The sequence below is a fragment of the Abramis brama genome (assembly GCF_963993115.1).
Source record: "Abramis brama genome assembly, chromosome: 1".
NCBI classification, from domain to species: Eukaryota; Metazoa; Chordata; class Actinopteri; order Cypriniformes; family Leuciscidae; genus Abramis; species Abramis brama.
In genome coordinates, this window is record NC_139963.1 from 19,735,742 (window position 1) to 19,763,345 (window position 27,604).

Consider the following 27,604-nt stretch of genomic DNA (forward strand, 5'->3'; position numbering starts at 1 on the left):
TTTTAATAAAAGTCTCTTCTGCTCACCAATGCTGTATTTATTTGATCATTATAATTTAAAAGAACTGTTTTCTATTTAACTTTATGTTAGAATGTAATCTATTACTCCAGTCTTCACCGTCACATAATCTTTCAGAAATCATTATAATATGAAGATTTTTAACGCTCAAGAAACATTTCTGATCAATATCAATGTTGAAAACAGTTGTGCTGCTTCATATTTTTGTGGAAACCATGATCTTTTATTTCAGGATTCTTGATGAATAGAAAGTTCAGAAGAACAGCATTTATTTGAAATGGGATTGAATGCATCTTTGCTGAATAAAAGCATTCTTTATTCTTTATTTAAAAGTAAGTTCTTTATTTCATAATAATAATAAAAACCATATACTGACTCGAGTCTTAACTTTTGAATGCTAGTGCACATTTTATCTTAGTTTGCCTGTTATAGATCAATAGTTATTTTTAATGTGTACTTCTTGGTGACTTGATGACAAGGATCCTAAATACTGACATGATCATTTCTGCAGCCTCACTTGGTCATGTGGAGATCAGCTTTAAAATGTTTACCACTTTAAATAATTTATGTATTTACATGTTTAGAACAATGCCAAAAGATCCAGTTTTGGAAACGTTCTGCTGTTTTTGTATATCACTGCTTGTGTGCTCACTACAAAGATTTCAATCATTAATTTAATTCAAAAGCATTTATCCTGGATTACAAATGAAAAAGTCGCCTGCGTGTAAATAATCTTTTAGGTCCAAGCAACAAGTCACACCCTTTGAAGTTGAGATGGAAAACTGTCTGAATTTTTAAAAGAATTTAAAAAAAATCTGAATATCAAACTCGGTCCAAACAACTGCAACATGTTCCTCTAAGGGGCAGTAATACCGCACACTCTTTAAGGAGGCTTTGCGAGATTTTGTACCATTTTTGCTTTCATTTTCTTAAAGAGGTGGAGCTAATGGCCAAATTTTACCCAATAATGAAGCAGCATGTTGGTAGGGTGGAAAGTGGAGCTGGAAGTCACACACATTACCTGGGCAAAAGAATCCAAAATGTTTGATTTTTAACCTGTTGTTTTGTTTTTTGCATTTTTCTGTTGTTACATATTGATGAAAAGCCCAGGAGATGTTTAAAGTTTAAAATCCCCCTTAAACATCTTTAAAAAACAGGATTAGTAAATGAATTGTTTATGGGAATGAATATAGAGCTTGATACTTTGAACCTATAAGGACACATTTACAGTCTTTGTAGCAGTGTGTGTGTGTGTGTGTGTGTGTAACTGTGCACCATATCAATTTTCTGGTGTCAGCATCAACTTAAATGGCTACTTAAAAGGTGACATTTGAGAACAGATTTTCCTACATGTGTGGATGAGCTGCTGTTTTTCATGTTTATTCATGTAACTGATCTACAGTATGCAATAATTAGTCAATTTGAAAAACAAAGCTGCTCTGATTAAAGTACATTTTGTCCCGTTAAATAGTACACATTGTAACTTCAACGGCCAGGGGTCTTGAGAAAGTGAGAAAGCAAATCAGCCACAGGTCATTTTGCAGAATGAGAAAAGCATGAGACGACCACAAAATATGATGTAGTCAGATCTTTTTTATTTAGAAAAGATTAAACATTATACAATGTTATGTCCTTGTCTGACATTGTATTCACATTTAAAACAAATCAAAATGCTTGTGCTTTGAAGCAATTTGAGACTCAAGAATGTTAATTCTCGATGATCAAATCAACTTTTTCTATCAACTTTAAATGTCATAGTCACAATGCCATCAATCCCAGCTTGAAGTTCATCATGTTCCTGGACGCTTGACACTCCTTTAGGGGTCCCAGTGAGAATGAGATCGCCTTCTTCCAAAGAGATGATCTCACTGATGTAGTTTATGAGAAATGGGACGGAAAAGATCATCTGGGATGTGCTTCCACTCTGTTTCAGGATATCGTTCACCTTCAACCACAGATTGATGCTCCCAGGGTCTGGGATCTTCTCCTTGGGGATGAAGTCACTAATGGGGCATGAGGTGTTGAAAGCTTTGGCCAGGGTCCATGGAAGACCTTTGGACTTGCATTCGTCCTGAATGTCTCGAGCTGTCATGTCCAGGCATAACACATATCCAGCCACATGGTCCATGGCTGAAGACTGAGGAATAGCAGTTCCTCCTTTACCAATGACCACCCCGAGCTCAACTTCATGGTGGAGATTGCTGGTGTAGAAGGGGACCAGAATAGGAGACCCTTCCCTAATGTAAGCAGACGGGGGCTTCAGGAAGAGCACAGGCTCGCTGGGAATCGCATTTTTGAGTTCGATGGCGTGATCTGCATAGTTTCTCCCGACGCATATTATTTTCTTTCCCCATTCCCAAAAGCGAACAATATTCCTCGTGCTCATTTTGTCCTGAGGCCGGAAATAAGATGACCTTTGGTCGCTTGATAACGGAGGGCGATGAGACGCGTTAGTAGTACATTACGAAATATGTACATCTAGTACAAATAGAACAATCAAGAAACTGATACGATTGTCTGGAGTTAAGTCCAAGAAACATTATTTGGCTTGAAGAAGTCCATCACAATCACGAAGCCCGAAAAGCGATATCAATAATCCTACTACGGCAAAGGCTTACCTTATGAATATTAACTAGGTCTCACAAGAGTTCTTGAAATCTGTCCAATGGCGAAAGCTGCGTTATTGAATATTAATTAGGTTTTGCTGACGCTACTAGTTTGGCCATCCAATGACAAAAGCTCGAGTTACATTCCCAAGTCTTTAGCTATTTTTGTATTGTTTTCTATTGCTCGCATAAACTTTTTTGCATTTCTATTGTTTGCATCAACAAAACGGATATGGATTTATGGATTTATATTTATGGATATATATATATATATATATATATATATATATATATATATATATATATATATATATATATATATATATATATATATGAATTAATTGCATTAAAAATGTCAGTATTTGATTTTGTCAAATTTTTTGATTTTGATTCAAATTATTTGATTTGCAAATTTTGTCTTTTGTTCTAATTTAAATGTTTTTATTTTCTAACTGTTGTATCAATTTATATAGCGGCTTACTGTACGTTGTATTGTATTGTATTGTAATGGCTCTTATTGAATATTAATTAGGTCATGTGACATGAGTCCTGATTAAACGGCCAAGCCTTCACTATAGTAGGATTCGTAAATAACCTCAAAAACAGCGTGGATTACTGAGCGCGCGACACTCCCTCGTATTGGATTGGTTAAACGAGGGGTCAAAGTTAAAAAGTGGGCTGTTTTGCACTTTAAACCAGACATTCTACTTCCTCCTCCCTGTCCTGGCTGTAATATCAGACAGCCGAAGTCCTGATATGCGGTTCAGGACACTGGCGGCGAGTGCCTGCACTCTCGGTGCTCTCGGAGCTGCTGTCGCGCATAAACTCGGTATGTTTACACGAGGATCTTCCCTCGCGCATGATCAGAAAGCATGCCTTATTTATCGAAATGCATATGCATCCATATGTCAGTGCTGTCACAGAACCGTTGGTGTAATAGCAGTCAGTGTTTTGGTCTAGTAAAAGAAGTGTTCCCTAAACAGTGCGGAGTTACATCATCTTGGCTGTTGACGAATGTCATCGAGCATGACATGTGGCATGAATAGATAATAACCGTCTATGATAATAACGCATTCTTGATTAGTGTTCATGCAAAAGGCAAAATGCAACACTTTCCATGTCGTGCGTGTGGAGTGACGTAAGTGTAAACACTTCGTGCTTTATGTTTGTTCTGCGTTGTGCAATTGAAAGTTGTAACACTATTTATCAAAGATTTCTTAATTCGCACTTTGGTGTTAACACACCCGTATTGCAATAATATAATACGCCGTGCATTATATTTTACAGTATTGCATTAGATGCAATAGGGAGAAAATGACTAAACTAGCATCAAAACATAAACAATTTTCTCACAATATATACGCATTTTCCATAAATTATAAATGAACACCAAGTGTTGATTTGAGCCCTACATTTTTTATAATGGTAAGGTCTCAAACATATATATTTTTAAAGAAATTACTAGTTTTATTCAGCTTGGATGCATTAAATTGATCAAAAAATGACAGTAAAGAAACTTAATTTCTGTTTAAAAAAAATAATGTTGTTTTGAACTTTCTATTAATCGAAGAGCCTTAAAAAAAGCATTGATGATAATTATAATAAATGTTTCTTGATCAACAAATCGGCATATTAGAATGATTTCTGAAGGATCATGTGACACTGAAGACTGGAGTAATGATGCTGAAAATACAGCTTTACCATCACAGGAATAAATTACATTTTAAAGGATATTCAAATAGAATTTCAAAATGCAGTAATGTTTCACAATATTACTACCAATACGACTAACTGTAGTTTCCACCAAAATACTACAGTAACTTTAGTATAATCATAATATAAGAATGTAGGAACTCCTTCAAACTGAATGAGATGTTTCAGAATTATTATTATTATAATTTTTTTGTCATTTGGATTAATTTCATTTCAACATTGGAAAAAGCAGGTCGAACCAGTTTAAAGTAGGCAAGCTGATGAAGCACTTCCGTTACGTGGATAATGAGCCTAACCAGTTCCTCAGAAACCTAGACAAGGTCGACTACCAGGAACTTATGAGCATAAATGACCAGATTTATCAGGTAGAAATGATGTAAAACGTATTATACATTATCTCAAATTGTAGTAACTGGTATTTTGGTAGCAAAATACATTTTTCATCACGTTTTGAAATTCTAAACATACATGCGTGTTATTCAAGCGAGAACATTTCCTGATCCCAAACCTCTGTTTTGAAGTTCCTACAGCCTGGTTTCACTCCGCTCTTAGGAAATCATCTCTGGTGGAACAGTCAGATATGAAGGTCGAACTGCTTCCTGCGCTCACCGACAACTACATGTACCTCCTCATCGATGAAGACACCAAGGAGGCAGCCATCGTCGATCCAGTAGAGCCCCAGAAAGTAAGAATATCTCATTGTGCATATTACACAGTGTGCATCGCATGGATTCATAACTGTCATCTGTCTCAGGTTGTAGATGCGGTGAAAAAGCATGGCGTGAAGCTCAAAACTGTCCTGACCACTCATCATCACTGGTAAGTCAGACCTGTAATAAAGTCCAATCATTCTGTGGTATGTATGCAGCCCATGCACACTAATATGACAGTTTGATTGGGGAATTAGAGGTGATGTTTCATAACTTCCAGGGATCACGCTGGAGGAAATGAGAAGCTGGTGAAGCTCATGCCGGGACTGACAGTGTACGGAGGAGATGACCGAGTGGGAGCTTTAACTCAGAAAGTCACACACTGCAACACTTTCAAAGTAAGACTGGTTTATTTAATATATACTACTGTTCGAACGTTTGGGGTCAGTTGTTTTTTACAGAATTTAATAGTTTTATGTGATAAATTGATCCAAAGTGACATTAAAGACATCAAAGAATCCTGTAAAAAAGGTTTTCAAAAAATTATTAATCAGCACAACTGTTTTCAACACTGATAATGGTAATAAATGTTTCTTGAGCATCAAATCATCATATTAGAATGATTTCTGAAGGATCATGTGACACTGAAGACTGGGGTAATGATGCTGAAAATTCAGCTTTAACATCACAGGAATATACAATTTAAAACAGATTAACATAGAAATCGGTTATTTTAAATTGTAATAATATTTCACAGTATTACTGTTTTTGATTAAGTAAATGCAGCCTTAGTGAGCAGAAGAGACTTCTTTCAAAATATTAATAAATCTTATTGACCCCAAACTTTTGAATGGCACAAATTGGCTTTGAATGCAGCTTAGCCAATCAGAAGCATGCGCTTCATACCGCTGGACACATTTCAGATTGTTTGATCGTTCCAGGTGGGCTCTCTGAATGTAAAGTGTTTGTTTACGCCGTGTCACACCACCGGCCACATCTGCTATTTTGTAACAAAAGACAACAGCACCGAACCACCAGCTGTGTTTACGGGTAAGACACATTTTCATACACTACCGTTCAAAAGTTTGAGTTCAGTAAGACTTGTTTTTTAAAGAAGTCTGTTCTGCTCACCAATGCTGCATTTACTTGATCAAAGATACAGTAATATTGTGAAATATTATTACAATCTAAAATAACTGTTTTCTACTTTAACATATTTTAAAATGTAATTTATTCCTGTGATCAAAGCTGAATTTTCAGCATCATTACTCCAGTCTTCAGTGTCACATGATCCTTCAGAAATCATTCTAACGATGATTTGATGCTCAAGAAACATTTCTGATTGATTGACATCCTAAGAATGTTGTTCTTTGATTAATAGAAAGTGCAAAAGATCAGCATTTATACTTTTTGTAACATTAAAAATGTCTTTACTGTCACTTTTTATCAAATTAATGTATCCATGATGGATAAAAATGTAAAAATTAAAAAAATCATACTGACCCCAAACTTTTGAACTTTTAAGTTCCACATTTTTGAGCAGAGACTACAAAAAACTATTCTGCCAGTCTGACATATGCACACTTTGTAGAACTGTATTGACAAGCAGATTTTTTCTTATTATTACGTTCACATTCTGAATAGGAGATACTCTGTTCGTGGCCGGCTGTGGGAAGTTTTTTGAGGGTACCGCTGATGAGATGTACAAAGCCCTGATCGAGGTTTTAGGCCGTCTTCCTCCAGAGACGGTAACAATTCCCCTAAACTCTAAACTCAAATCTCTGTCTTTGTGCTGTAAAATATCACTGAACATTTAATTTTAATGCTGTTAAACTCTTACTGTAAAAAAAGAAAAAACACGTTTTAAGGGTAACTCTCGCCAAAATGCAACCTAGGGTCTTTTTGTTAATCTACCCGAGTCAAACATTCGTGTAAAAGCATAATTAGAATGGAAACGCCACTTTTATGATTGACCGTATTTTCGTTTTCGGTCAAATTGCCTTTTGAATGGGAGTGCTTGGGGCACTACAGTGATAGTATCAAAATCTCTATTTTTAAAACAGTAAGAAGGCTCGACACAACATGAAACTGTGCTTGAAGTATCACCAGGGGCTCTACACATGAACTCGAGCATTGAGAACATTGTTTGTGTACACAGAATTTACTAAAAAGAAAGGTTTTGTACGACTCTGTACGACTGTAGCTGTGTCCGCCGGCATTTTGTCAGTCAAAAATAGTCGATCTCCGAATGTGAATGAACTGACTCTGAATTTTAGTATTGCTTCTTATATGAGGATCCTTTGTCAAATACAAGGTCAATATTGATTTTCACTAACGACAAAACAACAAATTATCCGTGAATTTATATGGAACTAAGCTTTAGGAGCTTTCCATCTTTACTCTCCTCATGTTACGTTGCATTCGGAGATCGACTACTTTTGACTGGCAAAATTCCAGCCACCGGAAACACTTAACTGATAAAGTGAGTCGTACAAAACCTTTCTTTTTAGTAAACTTTGTGTACACAAACAATGTTCTCAATGCTCGAGTTCATGTGTAGACCCCCTGGTTTCATGTTGTGTCGAGCCTTCTTAGTGTTTTAAAAATAGCGATTTTGATGCTATCATAGTCGTGCCCCAAGCACTCCCATTCAAAAGGCAGTTGACCGAAAACGAAAATACGGTCAAACTTAAAAGTGGCGTTTCCATTCTAATTATGCTTTTACACGAAAGTTTGCCTCGGGTAGATTAACAAAAAGACCCTAGGTTGCATTTTGGCGAGAGTTACCCTTTAAGTAATAAAAAGTCGCATGTTCTAAAACTCACAATTTCCTCTGGTTTCAGCGCGTGTACTGTGGGCACGAGTACACGATCAATAATCTGAAATTTGCACGGCACGTCGAGCCAAAAAACGAGGCCGTCCGGACAAAGTTGGCATGGGCTAAGGTGTTTAACTCTTCTCTAACATTCATTTACTTGCGTTGCAAATACTATCATAGTGCATGTGTTTGAATAACCTTGTCTTACATTGATTAGGAAAAATACGATAACGGAGAGCCGACCATTCCTTCTACGGTGGCTGATGAGTTCACATTTAACCCCTTCATGAGAGTGAGGTATGTCAAATCATTCCCAAATATACAGTAAATATACACTTATTTATATCTACAGCAAAAGATAGAAGTAACTCACTTAAAACCATTTTTTTGGGGGGTGAAAATACTAACGTTCCTAAGACTTTTGCACCACTTGTTTGTGCATTTCACATTATCTGGACATACAAGTTAACTTTAAAATTTAAGCATTGGTTTGAACTTATTGAAAAACATTAAATAGAAAAAAAAAAAAAATAGAAAAAAGTATTTTTTATTATAAAAAATAGAATTATAAAAAGTATTATTTTAAAATCTATGTTAAAATGCTTAAGGACATTTATTATTTAAAATGTAATTTAGTATTAAATAAGTTTTCATTAGTAAGCTACATTAGTTAACATGAACTAACAATGAATTCTACAGCATTTATTAGTCTTTGTTAATGATAATCTTAACATTTACTAATACATTTATATAAAGAGTTGTCTATTAACATTAGTTTATGCACTGTGAACTAAAATGAACATTTTTTTTTGCTAATATTAACAAAGGTTAATAAATGCTGTAAAAATATATCGCTTAATGCATTAACTAATGTTAACAAATGAGACATTGGTCTTTGTGTTTGCACTTCAGAGAGAAGTCGGTACAGGAGCATGCTGGGACCAGTGACCCGATTGAAGCCATGAAAAGTATCCGTAAGGAGAAGGACAGCTTTAGAGTCCCGAAGAACTGAGCTTTCAGGCTTGTCTTTGCGATGGTCATCGCCACTACGCTCATCGTTTCACTAACAATAGCAGGACATGAGGCACATGCATAAACTCTTGCTTTTTTTTTTTTACACATGCTTAATTTATATCAAAAGCACAATTTTTGGGCAGCGTATCATCTTCAATGAGCAATACACAGGAATGTTAACCTGCAAAACAATGTATTTAAATCATTGTTACAAGAAATAGATCAAACAAAAACATAATGTTTTCATCGTTAAAATATACAATAATACCGTCGATTTGCATTTCAAAAAAATGTACTAGGTCTGTGCTGTAGGCCAAGTTTTATTTACGTAAACTTGCGTAAGTTTTATTTTTGGAAGGATCCAGGCCATGTCTGAACCAATGTTGTGTGGTTAAATTAAATTATAGTTTTATTTCAGAATGTTTCGTCTTAATGTGCAATGTTTTTTTGTAAATCGAAAAGAATTATTTTTAAGATGTTGACAAAGCGAGGTGGTCCAGCTAAATTTAATTTGGTGTGTTTTAATGTCCATAAGAAATTTGCATTTATTTTGATGTTTCTGAATGATTTTGAATGTAGAAAATATTGAACACTGCATACTTGTTTTAGCTTTTCGTCTCGTTTCAGCCAATCTTGCACTAGTCATCAGAAGTAACAAAGAGAAGATTTAATTATAATCATTCAAACTGAATAAAGTTTTAATATAAATGTACACAGCTGTTTTTGTTTTTTTTAGAAATGCAGCGACAGATTTTCTTAACGATGCAGTTTTTTTATTACCTGCTTTGTGTGAAACAATAAGTACTAATTGTAAAATACTAATTATGTTGCAGTATTTTAACACCAAACAGTCCTGGATCAACTTCATCATGGTATAAAATTTAAATAAAATTATACCATAATTCAAGGTTTATAATCCTGTTTTAAATACCATGTTACACAAATGAAAATAATGTACTGTGCAGGACCAATTTTAATATGAATGTTTTTGTTGTTGCTTTTTGGAAGAAGGAAAAAAAAAGGATAAATTAAAATGCCTGAAAAAAAAAGAAAATCACAAATGCACACAAATTTATTGAGTAAAATATATGTATAGTTTATTTCCTCAATAAATATAATTACATTCATGGAATGATTATATACAGGGTAACCTTATCATTTTTATTGTTATCATGAATCAAAATATATTCTCAAAAAGTACTGTTTTCAGTGCATACTACATAGTAACAATGAATTTACAGAAGCATTCAACACTTTCAAAAAACAAAAAAACTCATGGATAAATGAGAGTAAATAAAACAAGGCAACATTCATGGACAAGTGTAAAATACATAAAGGCCGGTTATGTAATCTGAACTCAACGTTCTTCAGCAGATATCTGATAGACGCATATTTGCAGGAAATATTACTTCATCTGTCCATTCAAACGTAATAACATGTATAGCTGGTGTAGTGTCTAATGCATGTTAGATATTGCCTTAACGCCCATAGAAAGGAAAAACGCTAACAATGTAGTTGGTTGATCAGTGTCCTCACCACTTTATAGTGAGGCCACTGTTGTTTTTTTCTACGGCGTGGTACTGCGTGTGCAGTAACTGTCGGGCTTTCTCCTCTCCCACGCTCTCCACCCAGCGCTGATAGAGTTCAGCCACTCGCGAGTCCTCCTCTGGCGCTGCGGTACGTTCACCGTTGTAAGACTCCTCCACCTGCTGCAGCAACTCTTTGTTGGATTGATCTGATGAAGGTTTGAGCTGACCGCCGCCGTTAAGACATCCTGTGGAGTTCAATTAAACACGTTTGTGAATCAGACGCTACTAAACAACACTGACTAACATTAAGGGCCCTATTTTAACGATCTAAGCGCATGGTCTAAAGCTCAAGTGCATTTAGGGCGTGTCCGAATCCACTTTTGCTAGTTTAACGACGGGAAAAATGGTCGGCGCACCCGGCGCATGGTCTAAGAGGGTTGTCCCTATTCTCTTAATGAGTAATGGGTGTGTTTTGGGCATAATGTGCAATAAACCAATCAGAGACTCATCTCCCATTCCCTATAAAAGCCAGTTGCGCTCGCGCCATGGCGGATTCGCTATTTACATGGCGGAATTTGCAAGCGGAAAGACCGAACGCTTCTCCAGAGCGCAAACGGATCTGCTCGTGCGCGAGGTTAAAGCGTGTGAGCAGACCATCTACGGGACAAGCCGGATTCCACCATATCTTTATGTACACAATAATAATCTTTTACATTGTAATCCTTTTATTTTATTTTTGTGTGCTGCTGCGTGTCCATGTGTGTAATAAGCAGAGTGTACGCGCATTGTGGACCCGCCTATAGGCGCACATTACTAACGCGCTCTTTAACAAAAAAAATATTTCAGTTGGCTCAAAATAGCAACGCGCCAACAATGCACCTGAACACACCTCATTTTCAGGCCAGCAGCCCATGGGCACAAATGCATTTGCTATTTAAACAACGTGGAGCACGATGTGACGATAACTGCTTCAGGCTGAAACTGGCAAAATACACTTGCCTGGTGTATGATAGGAACCTAACAGGTTATGCAAGTTGAGAACAGATATTATTCAAGAGAACAGAACTAGTGGCATAATCTCCTACCTGACGGACATGCCATCACTTCTACAAAATGGTACGGTGACTTCCCTCTTTTCAGCTTCTGCACCAGGTTCTGAATGTTCCTGAAGCCGTAGGCGGCAGCAAAACGCAGCAGAACTTGACCATCCTTCTCCAGAGTGACTTCCTGGAAGTCCTTGTTTCTGTTTGAACAAAAAGAGAGACAAATAAAATGTACCTTACGAAAAAAGTACTGAGGCACTACCACAATACACAACTTTTGGAAGTTTTATTTGAAGAACAAACACTTGTTCAGAACAGTCTTTTTAAATAAATCAAATGCGACAAGCATATTATTCCTTAACAAAACAGTACTGTGGTAATACCATGGTAAAGGTATCAGGGTATCTTGTTAATACTAAGGCGCTTTGATGCATACCATGGAACTGAATGATTATTATATTCATATACCAAGGTATTTACACTGTGCTCCAGTGCACTTCAAATAATACCATGGTATTAAATGGCAACTGCAATTTCTGACCAATTTCCAGTCGTAAAATTGTTTTAAATAGTTATTTTTAAAAATCATTTTATACAGAAATTAGATTCAATTGGTAATCAGTAAATTAGAAATTACTGGGTGATTTCTTTCTAGTAATTTCTAGTCAAAAGAGAACTTTCAAAAGAACTGGGTGTATCTACTGGCTATATTCCATGATATTACCATGATCTAAGGTTATTATTAATAATTTGGACTTTTCCAGACCTGAAAAATCACACTTTTAAAAATTCTCTCATATTTCTAGGTTTTCCCGGTCTGTGGAAACCCTGATGGAACCATTTAACATTTATTAATTCCAAACTATCTCAACCTTAAAATGAATATTCATTATTTAGGTAATATTTATTAAAATATCAATAAAGTGTATACACTACCATTCAAAAGTTTGGGTTGGTAACATTTTTTTATGTTTTTGAAAGAAGTCTCTTCTGCTTTATTTGTGAAATATTACTACAATTTGAAATAACTTTTTTCTATTTGAATATATTTTAAAATGTAATTTACTCCTGTGATCAAAGCTGTATTTTCAGCATCATTACTCCAGTCTTCAGAGTCACATGATCCTCCAGAAATCATTCTAATATGATTTCTTAATATTCAATGTTACATTTTTTTGCTGCTTAATACTTAAAACCGATACATTTTTAAAGAGATTCATAGTTTAAAAGGACAACATTTATTTTAATTTTAAAATCTTTTGTAACACTTTTGATCAAATTTAATGCATCCTTTATTAATTAAATTAAATGCATCCTTGATTAATAAAAGTATTAATTTCTTTAACAACAACAAAAAAAGACTGACCCCCAACCTTTTGACCGGTAGTGTACATATAACCCAGTTCTGGGATCTTTGTAACAGTATTGCTGTGTTCAGACATACTTCACTGTCTTGTAAGTCAGTTCATCTACTTCAACCCCAAACAGCTGTTTTGCGGCATGTTTGTAGATGTGATGAAGATATCCTCCAGATCCACTTCCTGCGTGACGCAGCAGCTCCTCCCCACAGACGTTACTGAACCTAAAAACACACATTCATGCATGACATAATTTCTATTATGTATTAATACTATTGGTTTGGCAAACATGAAGAACTCACATCGTGTCTAAAGGAGCCAACTCCACATCTCTCAAGGACACATTCTCCTCCTCCAACATCTTCAGAACTTCTCCTGTGAACCAAACGCATACAAGATGAGCGACTGAGCCTCGTTGTTGTACACCTGTTCATCTTTTAATGTTGTTAGATTCACTCACCTGAAGTGATAACACAGTCCACCTCTCTGGTCTCAAAATCGCTAAGGTAAAAGTCTGGTCTGGAAGCCTCTAGTTTCTTATCATAGCAGGGCATCACAGTCACATGGTAGATCTTCTGTGGTAAAATACCCTATCAAAGCAAATGATGGAGATGAAATGCCTTTTCACCTTGATTTTGTCATGTAAATGAAAATAGGTGAGACATAACTTAACTGAGAAATATTTAAAGGCTGCTTGTCATTTTATTTACTATGTTTACTTAATACCCAATGTAAATAAAGTTATGTGTTCAATAGTGTGTGTGTTCCATAGATTAGCCTTTTCTGTGGTACAGACTCTTGTGAAAGCTGCAAAACAAAAGGCTTTACATGTGCAGAGACCAAAGCAAAGTTTATATTCACTTTACATAAGAAAATAATGTACATAGTAGTTAAACTACAATGAAACAATACAGGTTTTTTAATGTGGGACTTCGTATTTGGCACAAAGCATTGTGGGCAGTTCTTCCCTCTGTGAACAGAAATTAATTGTTTAGTACCTCCTGAGAGGCAAAATAGCCCTTGACTAGAGAACCCATGATCTGCTGGGGCGAGCGCGTTGTGCTGATGTACGGGAGGACGAATTCACCATGAGTCTTCTCAGCATAGCAAATCCACCCTGGATGAAATACAGAGAATAAATCCATGTTGGACCCATAATAAAGCACACCACCATGAATATTTCAGAAAATAAGAACACAGATTGAGAAAAGACTACCTGGACACGCAGACGCCAGCATCGGTAGGGCCTTCTTGTCCACTTCCTTCCGACTGAATCGCTCCAGAAACTCCTTCTGGCTTTCTAACAGGCTGAAAGAGCGACTGAAGCCGGTCTCAAACACATGATGGACACCTGAAAGATCCGTGTGAAAGAGCACTTTCATGATCTCAATACGCAGAGGAGCATATGGAAAGCCATTTAGCAATGTCACAATTCTGACAATAGCTCACAAATGTAAGTTATAAACTCCTAATTCTGAGTTTACATCTCACTCTTTTGACTTTATCTCCTAATTCTGAGCTTACATCTCGTAATTCTGACATTTTTCTTGTAATTCCGAGTCAACATCTCATAATTCGGACTTTTTCTTGTAATTCTAAGTTGACATTTCATATTTCTGACATTTTTCTTGTAATTCCGAGTTTTCATCTCATAATTCAGACTTTTTTTCCCTCCTAATTCTGAGTTTACATCTCGTAATTCTGAGATTTTTTCTTGTAAATCTGAGTCAACATCTCATAATTCTGACTTTTTCCTTGTAATTCTAAGTTTACATATCATATTTCTGACATTTTTCTTGTTATTCCGAGTCAACATCTCATAATTCTGAAATTTTTCTTGTAATTCTAAGTTTACATATTATAATTCTGAAATTTTTTCTTATAATTCCGAGTTTACATCTCGTAATTTTGACATTTTTCCTTGTAATTCTTAGTTTACATTTTGCAATTCAGATTTTTCTCCTCCTAAATCTGAGTTTTCATCTGATAATTCTGAGATTTTTTTCTTGGAAATCTGAGTCAACATCTCATAATTCTGACATTTTTCTTGTAATTCTAAGTTTATAATTCTGAAATTTTTTCTTGTAATTCCGAGTTTTCATCTCGGAATTTTGACATTTTTCCTTGTAATTCTTAGTTTACATTTCGCAATTCTGATTTTTCCCCTCCTAATTCGGAGTTTTCATCTGATAATTCTTTTTCCTTAGAAATTCTAAACTTGCAATTCTTTTTTTTCCTGCCACGGACTAAAAAATAAAAAAGGTATTTGCAAATTTTGTCTCGCCATTCTGACTTTAAACAATTCTCCGGAAAAAAATAATTTTAAGAAAAAAGTCGCTATTGCCTTTTTTTAATGTATTTTTAATTTCATGGCAGAAATAAGCTTCCATAGGAGGATGTCTTTGACTGATCAGATGAATTGCGGACTCCAACTCACCCAAATTTTTCAGGAATCTGGTGAGTCTGTGGGCCACCTCACTGCTTTTGAGACCGTAGTGTGCAGCTAGAGAGGCTCTTGACTGAGGCGATACAGACACCACCACCACCTTCTGCTCGCTACTGCTAACCTGCTGCTCAGAGACACAAACATGTTTTTAGGTGAACTATTCATTTGGAGCAAAAAGTTAAATGCAGTTTAATGAGTGTAAAGCACTGCACACTTTATTAAGACGTAGCACACGGTACAGTTCCTCATGACTCTGTTGGGTGATAAGGACACTTTCCGCAGACGTGATGCAGCCACTGCAAGCGAGACAGTCGTTCAGCGTAATCTTGGCTTTCTCCAACTTTTCCTTTTGACCATCCTGAGAAATAAGAATATTCAACATATCTATCTAAGGTTACAAATCAAAAACATACTTTGCTTTTTGCTATCAAATGAAACAAGACACAACACCACAATACTGGCTCAAAATAAAAGTTGCATAATTTGTACTCACCTGATGGACCTGAAAATAACTGCCGTCATCTTCTATCTGGATTTTAGCCACAGACCTGCCCTGTTTCTTTTCCACCTTTACAGGCTTTACACATTCCTGATAAATTGGGCAAATTAACAACGGTGAAATTATATTCTGGTATACATTACCGTTTAAATGTTTTAAGAAATTAATTTACTTTTAATCAGCAAGGGTGCATAAAATTGTATAGATATTTATAGTGTTACAAAATATTTCTGTTTCAAATAAATGCTTTTCTTTTCAACTTTCTATTCATCAAAGAATTCTGAAAAAAGTATCATGGTTTACACCTAAAATATTAAGCAGCACAACTGTTTTCAACATGGATAATGACAACACGGGAATAAATTACATTTTAATTTACATATTCAAATAGAAAACAGTTATTTTAAATTGTAATAATATATTTTACAATATTATTGTTTTTACTATATTTTTGATCAACTAAATGCAGCCTTGGTGAGCAGAAGAGAGTCATTTCAAACTCATTCCTGACCCCAAACTTTTAGACACTTAGGTCATAGTTAAAAATGTACGACTGTTATTGATTTAGATGACAAATATATGATATGTCAAAATATCAAACCAAGTGTTATCGGCAATAATTTTTTATTAAATGGTGTAGCAGTAAATTTCAGTGCATGACAAACTGTCAAAATAAATTTTGAATAGAATATAATATCCAACAAACTTGTGTTTGTCATCTGTTTTGTTTTAAAGTTATGTTTGCACTGTTTTTCTTACAAATAAAACATTTGGTTGGATATTTTATCTAATGCAGCGACATTTAATTGTGCCTAAAGTGTACAAAAACTTTTTAGGACCACTGTACATTAATTTTATATAACAGTTACAGTAGTTGGCAGATCATTAGGTTTTAGACAGTCACTTTCTGTATCTGACAGAGCAAATAATGTGTGCCCATCCTTAGGAGCTCGAACTAAGCAAATGTACCAAAATAAGCATTTACCGTATTTACAAGAAAAAACAAGACCTCTTAGAAACGGTATCGTTATCTGTATACAATGTTACATCCATTTATCTTTTGATCAGCTGACCATTTTTTGCCCAACATATTAAGCTGATTAAATGTAAATGCGTTAAATTAACAGAAATGTGGCTGCTTTTAATGTTACGGACAGAAACAACAATTCAACCTGAGACGGAGTGATAAAATCATCCAAATCCGTGAGCTGAAGCACACCGCTGAAATGCGACGCCATTGTTTTTTTACTGCTACCCGTATGCCTGTGCTGTGGTTGGTAGGGCTCTGTGAATGACTTCTAAACTCTCCAATCGTAGACCGCCTAATAGAGGCTCTGCCCAATCAAAGCAAACAGTAAGAGGATAAAGGCGGGACTTAAAAGAAATCAGCTGATATGACTACAGGTCAACTGTATTGTCACATGTCACACTTGTTTTATAAAATATAAAATAAAATAAAATATTTTACATATTTTCATATAAGGCAAACATCTTATTGTTTTTCTAAAAACATTGAGATTAAACTATTTAACTTAATGCTGATTATGCAATTTATAAGCATGTAATAGCTACATTAAAACAATGCAAAATACAAATTTCACTAGTGCTCTCAGATTCGGACTTTCTAAAATATAACTGGCAAAAAATATTTTTAAATATTTAGATAGTTTTTGTCTTAAAAAGAATATTTAGATAATGCTTTAGCTGGAGTATATAATGTAACGTTAGTCTAACATAGCAGGGCTCCGATGTTACGTTCTTGACATGTAATGTCAACTGTCAACTTTTTTTTGAACAACGGTAAGTCATGTATGTTGTACTGTAACATGCTGTACAAAATTTATGTTGTACTGTAGTAACTGGTATTATTTATATGCGCATGTATAAGACATATTACGATCGCCTATCGGAATAACACACGTCGTAAAGTGTCGATGTGACGTGCACTCTTACTTTCACTGTCAGGTGTTCGCTTCTGGTCAAGTGAGTTTGCCAACCAAGCCAACCATATGTCATCATAAATTGCCAATGCAAATAAGCTGCCGTGAGAACGTCACACGGTTAAACAGGTTGAGCCAGGGTTGAAATTGTCTAGGTTTCAAGCGCACAAATGCACTTACTTACGGAAGTAAATGTATGTCTGCTTTCCTGCATCAAAGAGGATTTATTTCCCCTAAAGAATTGATGATCTTTTAAAAAGTAAGTAGACGTTTAGTAGAGTAAGTAGAGTAATAGCAAGATGCATCCATTTATAAAGCCTCTATGTAAGGAAAACATTTCTCCTGTAAGTCAGAATTGTGAGAAAATAAATAAAATCCATGCTGTATTTTTGATCTAGCTTATTGATGCATTTTCTTTTTTTAAACCGGACCATTTGCTAATTTGCATTTGTAAAGTGCTTTCAAAGTGTTTTATGATGATGATGATTATGATTATTACTATAAATACATATATTTAATAATAAATACGTATTTAGAAGAGGAGTTTTTTTTCTATTGACATTATAAACACTAACAGGTAAAACATTTTAGCTTGCCATTATGTGTTGATTTCCAATGCAAATTTTGTATTTTAAAGGTCACCTGAGTTGGTTTATCCCATCCACCTGCAGAGACACTAACATGAACAATCAAAAGTTACTGAGGTTAATCGTCGGCGGATTGGTGGTTGTTACCATTTGGAAATTTATCTTTAGCCAAAGGTGAGGATTGTAAGTCTCAAAGGTCTCCATATACACACGTGCATCGTAAAGCTCATAATAGCAGTTTATTTACCCTCTATTTATAGCTCAAGCAAAGACACAAGTGGAAAGACACACCAAACCATACAAGATGGTAAGTTCTGGGGTGACCAGCGTCTCCCGCAGCAGAATTTGGATGAAAATCAGGAAGATCCTGAGAAAAACAAAGATACAGACGACCCAGTGGTTCAGCCAGTGGAAAAAAACATGATCCAATCAAACCAAGAGGACTTTGAGCCAGAAGTTTCTGATGATACACAGACAGATCCACTAAAGATTGTACACTTAGATCTGAAAGGTGCAGCACCCAAAGTCACATACCTCAAAGAGGTGGGAATCAGTGTATGCAAACTGGAATGTGTTTCAAACGTGTATGTATGAATAGTGTCCTTTTTAAAGTTTTCCTTCGTGTTCTTTAACAGATATTCCCTCTACTGTCATCTCTGGGTGCTAATGGGATATTGCTGGAATATGAGGATATGTTTCCCTATGAGGGGGAGCTCGCAATTCTCAAATCAAGCTTTGCGTACAGGTGTGTTACTGATTCTGAGCTTCTGATGGGCTGAACTTGACTTAATTTGACTCAAAAATTGAAATTCCATTATTTACTCACTCTCATGTCATTCCAAAGCTGTGTGCGGTTATTTTTTGTGGAATGCAAAAGTAGGTATCCTGAAGAATAGTTACTGTATGCAGCACTTTTCCATACAATTTTTGGGTGAACTGTTGTTATAATATATTGAGTGATCATAATCTCATGATTTGTACCTCTTTCTCTTAATCTCTATTTACACGTATTTCCCCCACTTGTTTGTCTTTATTGTTTACGGTAAAGTCCGGAAGATATAGAGGAAATTAAGTCACTTGCCAAACAGCACAAGCTTGAACTAATTCCTCTTGTGCAGGTGTTCGGACACATGGAGGCAAGTACAGAAGAAGCTAATTATCATAAAACTACATATACTTCAGTAAAGCGCTAAAGGCACCTTTACATTTTTCTATGTTTGGAGGCAAAACTCATTCAAATGCCGTAGATGCATTGTTATTTTACTTGACTTTATTAGCATGCCTAACACTCCTGCTTACACTTAACCAGTCTTTCTGTTCACATTTCAGTTTGTGTTAAAACACAAGAAGTATTTCAGATTGAGAGAAGTGGAAACGTTTCCCAATAGCCTAAACCCTCTGGCCCCAGAAAGCATGGAACTTGTTCAGGACATGTTAACTCAAGTTATGAAGAAGCACTGGGATGCAAAGTGGTTCCATATTGGAGCTGACGAGGTCGGTGGATCTTTATTCTTTACGGATCAGTTAAAAATTGTCGTTTCATGAAAGAAAGAAAATAACAGAAAGGCATGATGAGATTGTTTTCATTTTTGAGTGAATGATTTTTATCCACTGTCAGTGTTGGGGAAGTTACTTTTAAAAGTAATGCATTATAATATTTTGTTACACCCTAAAGCTTTGTTACTTTTTCTCATCTGGGTTGGGCTGGGCTTGCTTGTTTGTTTTTCAATAACAAAAAAAGTTATATTCTTGACAAATGTAAAGACCCTTTCACAACAAAAGTTAAACAAATAAACCTCATCTCAAGTCACCTCTATACAGTATTGGGTGCAGCTAATGCGATGCATTGTTGAAGAAATCAACGTGCTAGTCACGACTGTTTCCCGAAAACCGTATTTTTCGCAAATCGGTTAATAAAGTGAGATAAACATAAAGTATATTTGTGTGATTGAGCATATTTGAAAAATATCTCAGATATTTTCTTGTAAATTTAAAAGTAATGCATTACTTTACAATTTACTTGAAAAAAGTAATCTGAGTACATAACTCATGTTTCTTGTAATGCGTAACCCCCAGCACTGTCCACTTTCGATAAAATACATCTAGGTGCGTGGCCTGGGCGAAAGCGAAGATAACAACATAACTTGCGACCATATTTGGCTAACGATGCTTTTGGGAAACGCACCCCTGGATTGCAGAAGAACACAATGCAAGAGAAGAAAGTTCAACATTCTTTCTTCAGCAATATTTAAAAAAAAAATTAACACATGTGATGCTTATCTATAGTTATTTTTGCTTAGTACTATGGTTGAATTAGATCATCAAATGTCAACAGCAAAGACATTGGTTAATAAAGTGAGATTAAATGCATAAAGTATATTTGTGTAATTGAGCATATTTGAAAAAGTATCTCAGATATTTTCTTGTAAATTTAAAAGTAATGCATTGCTTTACTATTTACATGAAAAAAGTAATCTGATTACAAGTATTATTAATTACGTCCTTGTTACATATGTAATTACCGTAGTAATTAACAGTAAATTATGCATAATTACATGCAACTAACCCTCAACCAAATCCTACCCTAACCCTATAGTAAGTACATGTAGTTGCTTAATATTACTCAGTACTTAAATATATAATTACACTGTAACAATGACACCTTAAAATAAAGTGTAACCCATAACTCATGTTACTTGTAATGCGTAACCCCCAGCGCTGTCCACTTTTGATATAATACATTTAGGTGCGTGGCCTGGGCGAAAGCGAAGATTCGAAGCGCTGGTTGGAGGCCAACAGTGGAGACATGGGAAGGCTGTTCCTAAATCATGTGACCGCAGTGGGGAAATTTATGACCAAAATGAAGCAAGGAATCAAGCTGATCTTGTGGGATGACATGTTTAGGAAGCTCAGCTCCAAATCTATCAAAGGTTTAATGCAAGCCTTTAAATTCATTATTTCTTTAAATTGCAGGTGTCAATTTTGATAAATTCAATAATATTTTTGGTTCTGATTTTTAGAATCAGGTTTGCAAGATCTTGCATCGCCAATGATATGGGAGTACACCCAAAACATGAACGTGAAGGAGATCGGTGAGGCCATCTTCTGTGTCTTATAAATGACAAAGTCAACATGAAAATATTGCCCCAATTTATTCGCTTAAAACATATTCCTTATTGTGAATGATTCATCTATGCATATTATTCAGAAGAAAAAAAAAATTCTCTTTGTAGTCTTTTATAAAAACGTTAAAAATTCACCTATGAAACGATTCACCTTCTTTATGAAACAATGAATGATCTTTCCCACCTCAAACTTTTGAAATTTGTAAAAAATTTCTCAAACATTTTCTCAAACAATATTTACTTATTGTTTGTAGGTAACTATATCTCTAAGTATGAGGAGGCTGGATTTCAGGACGTGTGGTTTGCTAGTGCTTTTAAAGGAGCCTCTGGAATTGACCAGATATGGACTCCAATCGATCACCATTTAAAAAACCACCTACAGTGGCAGGAAGTCATTACATCCATGCCGCAGTACAAGTCTGTGAGATTCCAAGGCATTGTGTTGACTGGCTGGCAGAGGTACGCTTGCAGTTTTACTCGATTGTTTCTTCAAATATTTTGTGCCATTAAATGTGCAATAACGCAAACTGTAAAAGGTGGAAAAGTTTTAGGAACTCCCAAACCTAAAGCATTACAGTGTTTGCGATCTAGTAAATCAGTGGTTCCCAAACTTTTTACAGTGGCGTACCCTCGGAGCCAATTAACATTATTCTGCGTACCCCCTCTCTTCCACTTCTCCACTTCCACCTTTTCCATTAAGGGACCATATTTGCGCCTTAAATTGATGTTACATTGCATTTTAAATAACTTTATAAAATAAATGTTTTAAACAAACACAAAAATTCAATAGAGAAAATGCAATGATGGTAAAAACGAAGTGATAACAAGCGAAGCCAGTAGGTGGCGCCAAGTTACTGTCTTAATGAGTGAGTCATTGAGTCATTCATTCATTCATTCATTCATTCATTCAATCACTAACTAAGCAAGTGGCTGTATTTATGAATGGGTCATTGAATCATTGTCTCTCATGATTCACAGATGTGTTTTGAAAACGTCTCTGGTTACCTAACGTAACCTTGGTTCCTTGAGAGGAGGAAACTAGACATTTCGTGGGCGAAAATTCACCCGCCAATGCCATTCAAGCGAGCGAAATAGAGGCGGGCTCACCCGCACTATAAGGCGGTGCTGGACGCCATTGCCTCAAAATCTTTGGACTAAAGCAGAGTGCAGAATCCTAAAACACTCAGATTCCAGGTTTACATTCTGACTCTGTGGTACAAATAAATAGCGGTTTACAACTTATATAATGTTTTTTCTTAATAATCTTTAATAATTTAGTTTTTTTCTTAAACTATATCATCAAAATAAATCACTTGGACAACACCACCATGTCGGTGGGGCTGAAACCGTTTAAGACGAAGGCTGAGTGTTGCTTTCAGCTAACTTGATTCCTCATGCACAGACAATACATCAGATGCAAGTAAGCAACATTTAGGCTATAATAACACGTGTATAAAGTAATATGCATAGTAAGGTGCCTCGTAGCACATCTGGTATAGGTTTTTCCACAAATGCTACCAGTGTGGGCAAAACCAAAAAGCGATGACTGATTCCCGTCTGTTCCTATTACACCATGAATGTGTACAACAGCAATGCACATAGATTTAACCTACAAGGGCCATAATCTGTGCAGAGCCAGAGAAGCTGCAGTGTTTGCGCCTGTGACAACAGACTGTGAACCAGCTACAGTATACCACCTAGTTAAACACCACTTTTCAGGGGCATTAACAACTGTTAAGAACAATTTGTACACATGACCAATTTGAACACCATCCAAAAATGCTGTTCGTCAAGTTATGAAGCAGGTAGATATAATCCTCTTGCAAAGGCAAAATTGCAGTGCAAGTGCTCAGCATGAGTTGGTCATGTAGAGGGGCGAGGTGATCAGCCTTTTTGTGCCATTTGGTATTTTTATTGCCAGGACATTCTACAGGGCGAACATGATTAGCGACATGCCGATTGACATGCGCTATCTGAACATGAAATTTGACATATTTTAGGTTCACTAATCCAGCCCCCCTGGCCAAACCTGCGCGAGGATCTGTTTCAATGTGCTCATTTGAACGCATGCTTTGACAGCGTTATTTGGTCCAAGATGGGATTGGAACCGCCATTTGTCAGGGCCCGGACAGTAACCTGCCACATTTGTGTATAACATGACAGAAGCTGAAGAATTTTGTGTCTAAAACAATGCAATAGGCTTTATGCCCAGCTACACTACTTCCTGAACTTCAGCCAGCTCCTTTGTTTCCTGTCTGCCATTATTGGACAAACTGATTAATCCAGGTGTGTCTGATTATTGTTGTTGTGACTACTGAGGTCAGGCACACCTGGATTAATCAGTTTGTCCAATAATGGCAGACAGGAAACAAAGGAGCTGGCTGAAGTTCAGGAAGTAGTGCAGCTGGGCATAAAGCCTATTTGACGCTCGAACACTACACACCCATATGAAAAACAACTGGACAACCGGTTTTTATCACAGAAGGCAACAAATAAGCGTGTGGCCGGAGTATTTTGTGCCTTAAACAGGACAGACCGCCACTCTGAGACGCCTCTATTTCGCATTGGCGGGTGAATTTCATAAGGCTTCAGTAGATTTGAGGAAGGAGGGGATTACCCCATAGCGCCAGCTCTGACGCAATGCCGAGTGAACCGAACTCGAAATGGAACTGCTGTTGCTTTCGTTGGAACTACTATTTTGTTACAAAATAGAGCAAACAATACTGAGAATACTGTTAAAATGTACATCACTTAGTATTACCATTTTGTTTGTTGAACTGTTGTATAAAATCAATGTCACATTTGCAATCGTGTGGATATTTGGGTAAAAAATGCATTCTTGCTTAAATAATATATTATCAACTTCAAAAACTATAAGAACTCACACAGGGTATGTTTTTGTATCGAAGAGAGTTTGAGTCTTATATCTGTATGCACAGTCTGTGTCTATATTTGTTCTCCGTGCTAGTAAATGTTTAATCCTCACTTTTACAAAGGTACATTGTCATATGCACGCTGCTTGTGTGGATGCAGTCAGTTTTGATCTCAAAAGATGAGGTAATTTGATTGGATCTCATGTATTTCACCTTTTACGGCATTTTGCCTGTCAGAAATGCATGCTCGGTTTTAATGTTATTTTAAGGTGGTGTAGAATTAAATGAACGGCAAAACACGGCATTTTGTTTACGCACCCCCTCTGTTAATTCACATACCCCAGTTCGGGAACCACTGTAGTAAATGAAAAAGCATTGCGTATCAACAACAGTAGACTATTACTATGGTTAATGAAAAACTGAAAATGTGTGTTTAAGGTATGAGCATCACACGGTGCTGTGTGAGCTTCTCCCGGTGGCCATCCCTTCTTTGGCTGTCTGTCTTCTGACACTAAAATATGGTGAGTATTTATGAAATCCATGTATATGGATATATGGTGTATATGTGGATTATGCTGACCAACACATTTTATTTCAGGAATGGTTAAGTATGGGAATAAAATCATATGTGAGGTATTGTAACGGTATCATGCTGTCATGTGTTTTGTGTGCGTTAGGTTCATTTGATGACAAGGCACAGAGTGAAGTACAACGTATTATTGGCTGTGAAATTCAGCTGAGCAAAAATGAGTGGTATGAAAATGTTTACACACACACACACACACACACACACACACACACACACACACTGTTTGTAACAGATCTGTTCTTGAATGTTCTGCAGTAAGAGTGTATCCTTTCCTGGCTCAGATGTTTATAAAATGGTGAAGAAGATCAACGACAGCCTTGAGAGTTCAGTCAAAAAGATCACGCAAAGCTAGTGAGTGATCAGAAAAATATGAGCTCAAATGACATTCACTCAGCGCATAAGCCAGTATTAATTCTCTTTCACTTGCTTGTTTTGTTGGTCTTGTGTTGTGCAGCCATTTCAGGGGATCATTTAGTTCTTATCATCGCAAACGCAACTTTGCAAACCCTCGGAATCTTGCATTTTTCAAAGATAAACTGAATAAGTAAGTTTTTTTTTTTTTTTACTCTTATTAGCAACAGTTATTAGCAAGTATATTTTCTTTTTATATTTTTCATTAAAAAAATTAGGTTATTATTTAGATACAGGTTTCCCACAGTCATAGAGAGCCAGTTGTTGTTTTGAGACGGTTCTTTTCACTGAAGTTCTCAGAAACGGTTCACAAATGATGGTCATTAATGAATTGGTCTGTATCAATCTGTTTAATCCTTCTCCATTAATTACAACAGGAGAGGTTATGCAACACTCATGAATGTATTTGTCACAATGTATGTTTGCCATCAGGTGTAGGAGATTATTATAAACCATAAACTAGAAATTCTGGTTCAAAGAGTTGATCTAGCAAAGCTTGTTCATGCTGTGGGTTGCGTAAAGTGAAACATATTTACAATAGCCTAAATATTTTGCTTTTCTTCCTTGTCAGATTGATGAATGAATGGGATTTCTTTTTAAGAACTTTCCAGCAAAGTATGGATGCTATCTTCTACCCAGACACATTAGAAGAGTGGTTGGAAGAGAACGTCAACGAACACATAGAAAGACTTAATGAAATGGTGGTTGACGTAGAACGAATCATTAAACTCAATGGACAGCCAAAGGCTGATGCCTTGTTAACTAGGTGAAACGGACGAGCGGGCCAACAGGGAGTATATTCCAAAATGTGACTTTCAAACCTGTCGTGCTCTTAGTAACAGGTGTTTTTTTTTCTACCTCAGGGATCCTGCTTATTTCCTGAAGGCTTCACTGGTACTGGTAATAACATTAAAAGTAGTACTCTAAAAAAGTACTTTAATTACACTAGGGGAGACCGGGGATGGTTGTAACACAGGTCACCTGTAACAGTTCCAATCTGTCCAATCAGGAACTAGTTACAAATCCCCTGATTCACTTCGCACATGCTCAGTTTAGTCCTTATTCCACATGTAATAAAGTAGAGCCCTGTGGCAAACACAACAGATGTTAGAGTGGAAAAAACTATTTTGAGGTATGAAAGTACCTTTTTTTACTTTATTTTTGTTATGGGAATTTCTGCTTTATAGTTAAACTCATCACATTTAAATGATGTTTATTGTGTGTCTGTGTAGATATTTTTCATGCAAGTTGTTAGTGCTAATGTTTTGCCTGTTAGCTGTAAGGTGAGCTAGTTCATGGCTACATAACTCTGGGTTAGTTGTAACAACAATGAAACGTTACAACCTAACCCTAAAATTAAACATTAAAATTTTATTATGGCCAATACTATAACTGACAGTAACAAACGTACACACACACACACACACACACACACACACACACACACACACACACACACAATATTCAATTTCAAATTCTGACAGTAACAAACATGCTTACACACAAACAATGTTTGTGTTCAAGTTAAATTTATAATTGTCAATTACTATGACTGAGAGTTTCACACACAGACACACACATCAGTTATATTGAAAAGTCAGTGTTGGATAAAAAGCTTTCAAAGTCCTTATTTCATTACGTTACATATCACCCCGGTGGATCTCATAATGTTACATCTCACCCCAGGGTATGTTACAACTAACCCAGACTATGGGGTGAATTGTAACATTTCACTCCTCGTGTTTGAAACTAAACCATGCATTTTCTGTTTGTGTTGCAAAGATAATAGCTATGTGATTTGATAGCAGACACTTGTAACTAGTTTGAACACACTGGCTTAAAAGTACTCCAAGATATAGACAGAAAGGTCAAAAATGTTACAACCATCCCCGGTTTCCCCATGTGCGTGCACTTTTTGAAGACGTGTACACTGTGCATTGGTGCATTGACAACAGCCCCTCATGGACGACTGCTGTCACATATAATAAAACAAACACAAGTCCAGGCCTGTCGTAGCTCCTCCTTTTATGCTTCCGCTCCTCCGTGAGAGATACGAGACTGGTGCGTCTCACAGGTGTCGCTCATCAGCAATCACGCCCACCGGCCTCGCTCCGTTCTCCCACGGCCCTCTGCCTCGTCCTGCTCGCCACAGTTCCATAAAAAAAGCATTAAACCTGAAAACCTGCTGGTCCTGGAGCTTAATTTTGCATTATAATACTAAAACATGATTTGAATCAACATGATTTGCTTGAAATTGTTTTTTTATTTCTGTGTTTTGAGGGGTTTACAATGTAGAATAAAAAATGGTTAAATGTATTTTGTACTTGTATTGTTTTCATTGCTTATTAATGCAAAATCTCAACAACATTTAAGATTGAATAGTTT

The 27,604-nt window shown here is 36.1% G+C and overlaps 4 protein-coding genes across 5 annotated transcripts; 2 read left to right on the forward strand and 2 right to left on the reverse strand.

Moving 5' to 3' along the window:
* Window positions 1-1,593: 1,593 nt before the first annotated feature.
* Window positions 1,594-2,632, reverse strand: LOC311085222 (oxaloacetate tautomerase FAHD1, mitochondrial-like). Its single transcript, XM_084117655.1, has one exon. It carries the CDS (start codon window positions 2,402-2,404, stop codon window positions 1,745-1,747), a length of 660 nt encoding a protein of 219 aa, XP_083973781.1. The 5' UTR covers window positions 2,405-2,632; the 3' UTR covers window positions 1,594-1,744.
* Window positions 2,633-3,293: 661 nt separating this feature from the next.
* On the forward strand, window positions 3,294-9,531 carry hagh (hydroxyacylglutathione hydrolase). 2 transcript variants are annotated; one of them, XM_084117675.1, is made up of 9 exons: window positions 3,294-3,453; window positions 4,859-5,022; window positions 5,092-5,156; window positions 5,268-5,385; window positions 5,929-6,037; window positions 6,632-6,735; window positions 7,831-7,932; window positions 8,023-8,102; window positions 8,718-9,531. In XM_084117675.1, exons 1-9 carry the CDS (start codon window positions 3,381-3,383, stop codon window positions 8,815-8,817), a joined length of 915 nt encoding a protein of 304 aa, XP_083973801.1. In that variant the 5' UTR covers window positions 3,294-3,380; the 3' UTR covers window positions 8,818-9,531. The 2 variants fall into 2 exon arrangements, with proteins under 2 accessions (XP_083973801.1, XP_083973802.1); XM_084117676.1 differs by lacking the exon at window positions 3,294-3,453 and adding an exon at window positions 4,570-4,702.
* Window positions 9,532-9,890: 359 nt separating this feature from the next.
* On the reverse strand, window positions 9,891-17,003 carry narfl (nuclear prelamin A recognition factor-like). The gene is made up of 11 exons (XM_084117666.1): window positions 16,867-17,003; window positions 15,689-15,784; window positions 15,410-15,553; window positions 15,187-15,319; window positions 13,966-14,100; window positions 13,748-13,866; window positions 13,210-13,339; window positions 13,052-13,124; window positions 12,836-12,973; window positions 11,434-11,591; window positions 9,891-10,593 (listed from the first exon to the last, which is right to left on the reverse strand). Exons 1-11 carry the CDS (start codon window positions 16,930-16,932, stop codon window positions 10,352-10,354), a joined length of 1,434 nt encoding a protein of 477 aa, XP_083973792.1. The 5' UTR covers window positions 16,933-17,003; the 3' UTR covers window positions 9,891-10,351.
* Window positions 17,004-17,632: 629 nt separating this feature from the next.
* On the forward strand, window positions 17,633-27,535 carry LOC311084814 (hexosaminidase D). The gene is made up of 14 exons (XM_084117111.1): window positions 17,633-17,893; window positions 18,272-18,395; window positions 18,482-18,764; window positions 18,857-18,966; window positions 19,270-19,357; window positions 19,551-19,715; window positions 20,968-21,151; window positions 21,242-21,313; window positions 21,601-21,805; window positions 24,658-24,740; window positions 24,897-24,972; window positions 25,064-25,159; window positions 25,263-25,352; window positions 25,791-27,535. The coding sequence occupies exons 2-14, from the start codon at window positions 18,316-18,318 to the stop codon at window positions 25,987-25,989; spliced, it is 1,731 nt and encodes a 576-aa protein (XP_083973237.1). The 5' UTR covers window positions 17,633-17,893; window positions 18,272-18,315; the 3' UTR covers window positions 25,990-27,535.
* The last annotated feature ends 69 nt before the right edge of the window (window positions 27,536-27,604 follow it).

Coding starts and splice junctions, on each gene's coding strand:
- LOC311085222 (XM_084117655.1), bottom strand. CDS start 2,404: ATGAGCACGAGGAATATTGTTCGCTTTTGGGAATGGGGAAAGAAAATA.
- hagh (XM_084117675.1), top strand. CDS start 3,381: ATGCGGTTCAGGACACTGGCGGCGAGTGCCTGCACTCTCGGTGCTCTC. Junction 5,023..5,091: donor ATCCAGTAGAGCCCCAGAAA/GTAAGAATATCT, acceptor CATCTGTCTCAG/GTTGTAGATGCGGTGAAAAA. Junction 5,157..5,267: donor CTGACCACTCATCATCACTG/GTAAGTCAGACC, acceptor CATAACTTCCAG/GGATCACGCTGGAGGAAATG.
- narfl (XM_084117666.1), bottom strand. CDS start 16,932: ATGGCGTCGCATTTCAGCGGTGTGCTTCAGCTCACGGATTTGGATGAT. Junction 15,785..16,866: donor ATTTTATCACTCCGTCTCAG/GTTGAATTGTTG, acceptor CCAATTTATCAG/GAATGTGTAAAGCCTGTAAA. Junction 11,592..12,835: donor CTGACTTACAAGACAGTGAA/GTATGTCTGAAC, acceptor TTGTTCAAACAG/AAACAAGGACTTCCAGGAAG.
- LOC311084814 (XM_084117111.1), top strand. CDS start 18,316: ATGAACAATCAAAAGTTACTGAGGTTAATCGTCGGCGGATTGGTGGTT. Junction 21,152..21,241: donor CAGCTCCAAATCTATCAAAG/GTTTAATGCAAG, acceptor TCTGATTTTTAG/AATCAGGTTTGCAAGATCTT. Junction 21,806..24,657: donor GTGTTGACTGGCTGGCAGAG/GTACGCTTGCAG, acceptor TGTGTGTTTAAG/GTATGAGCATCACACGGTGC.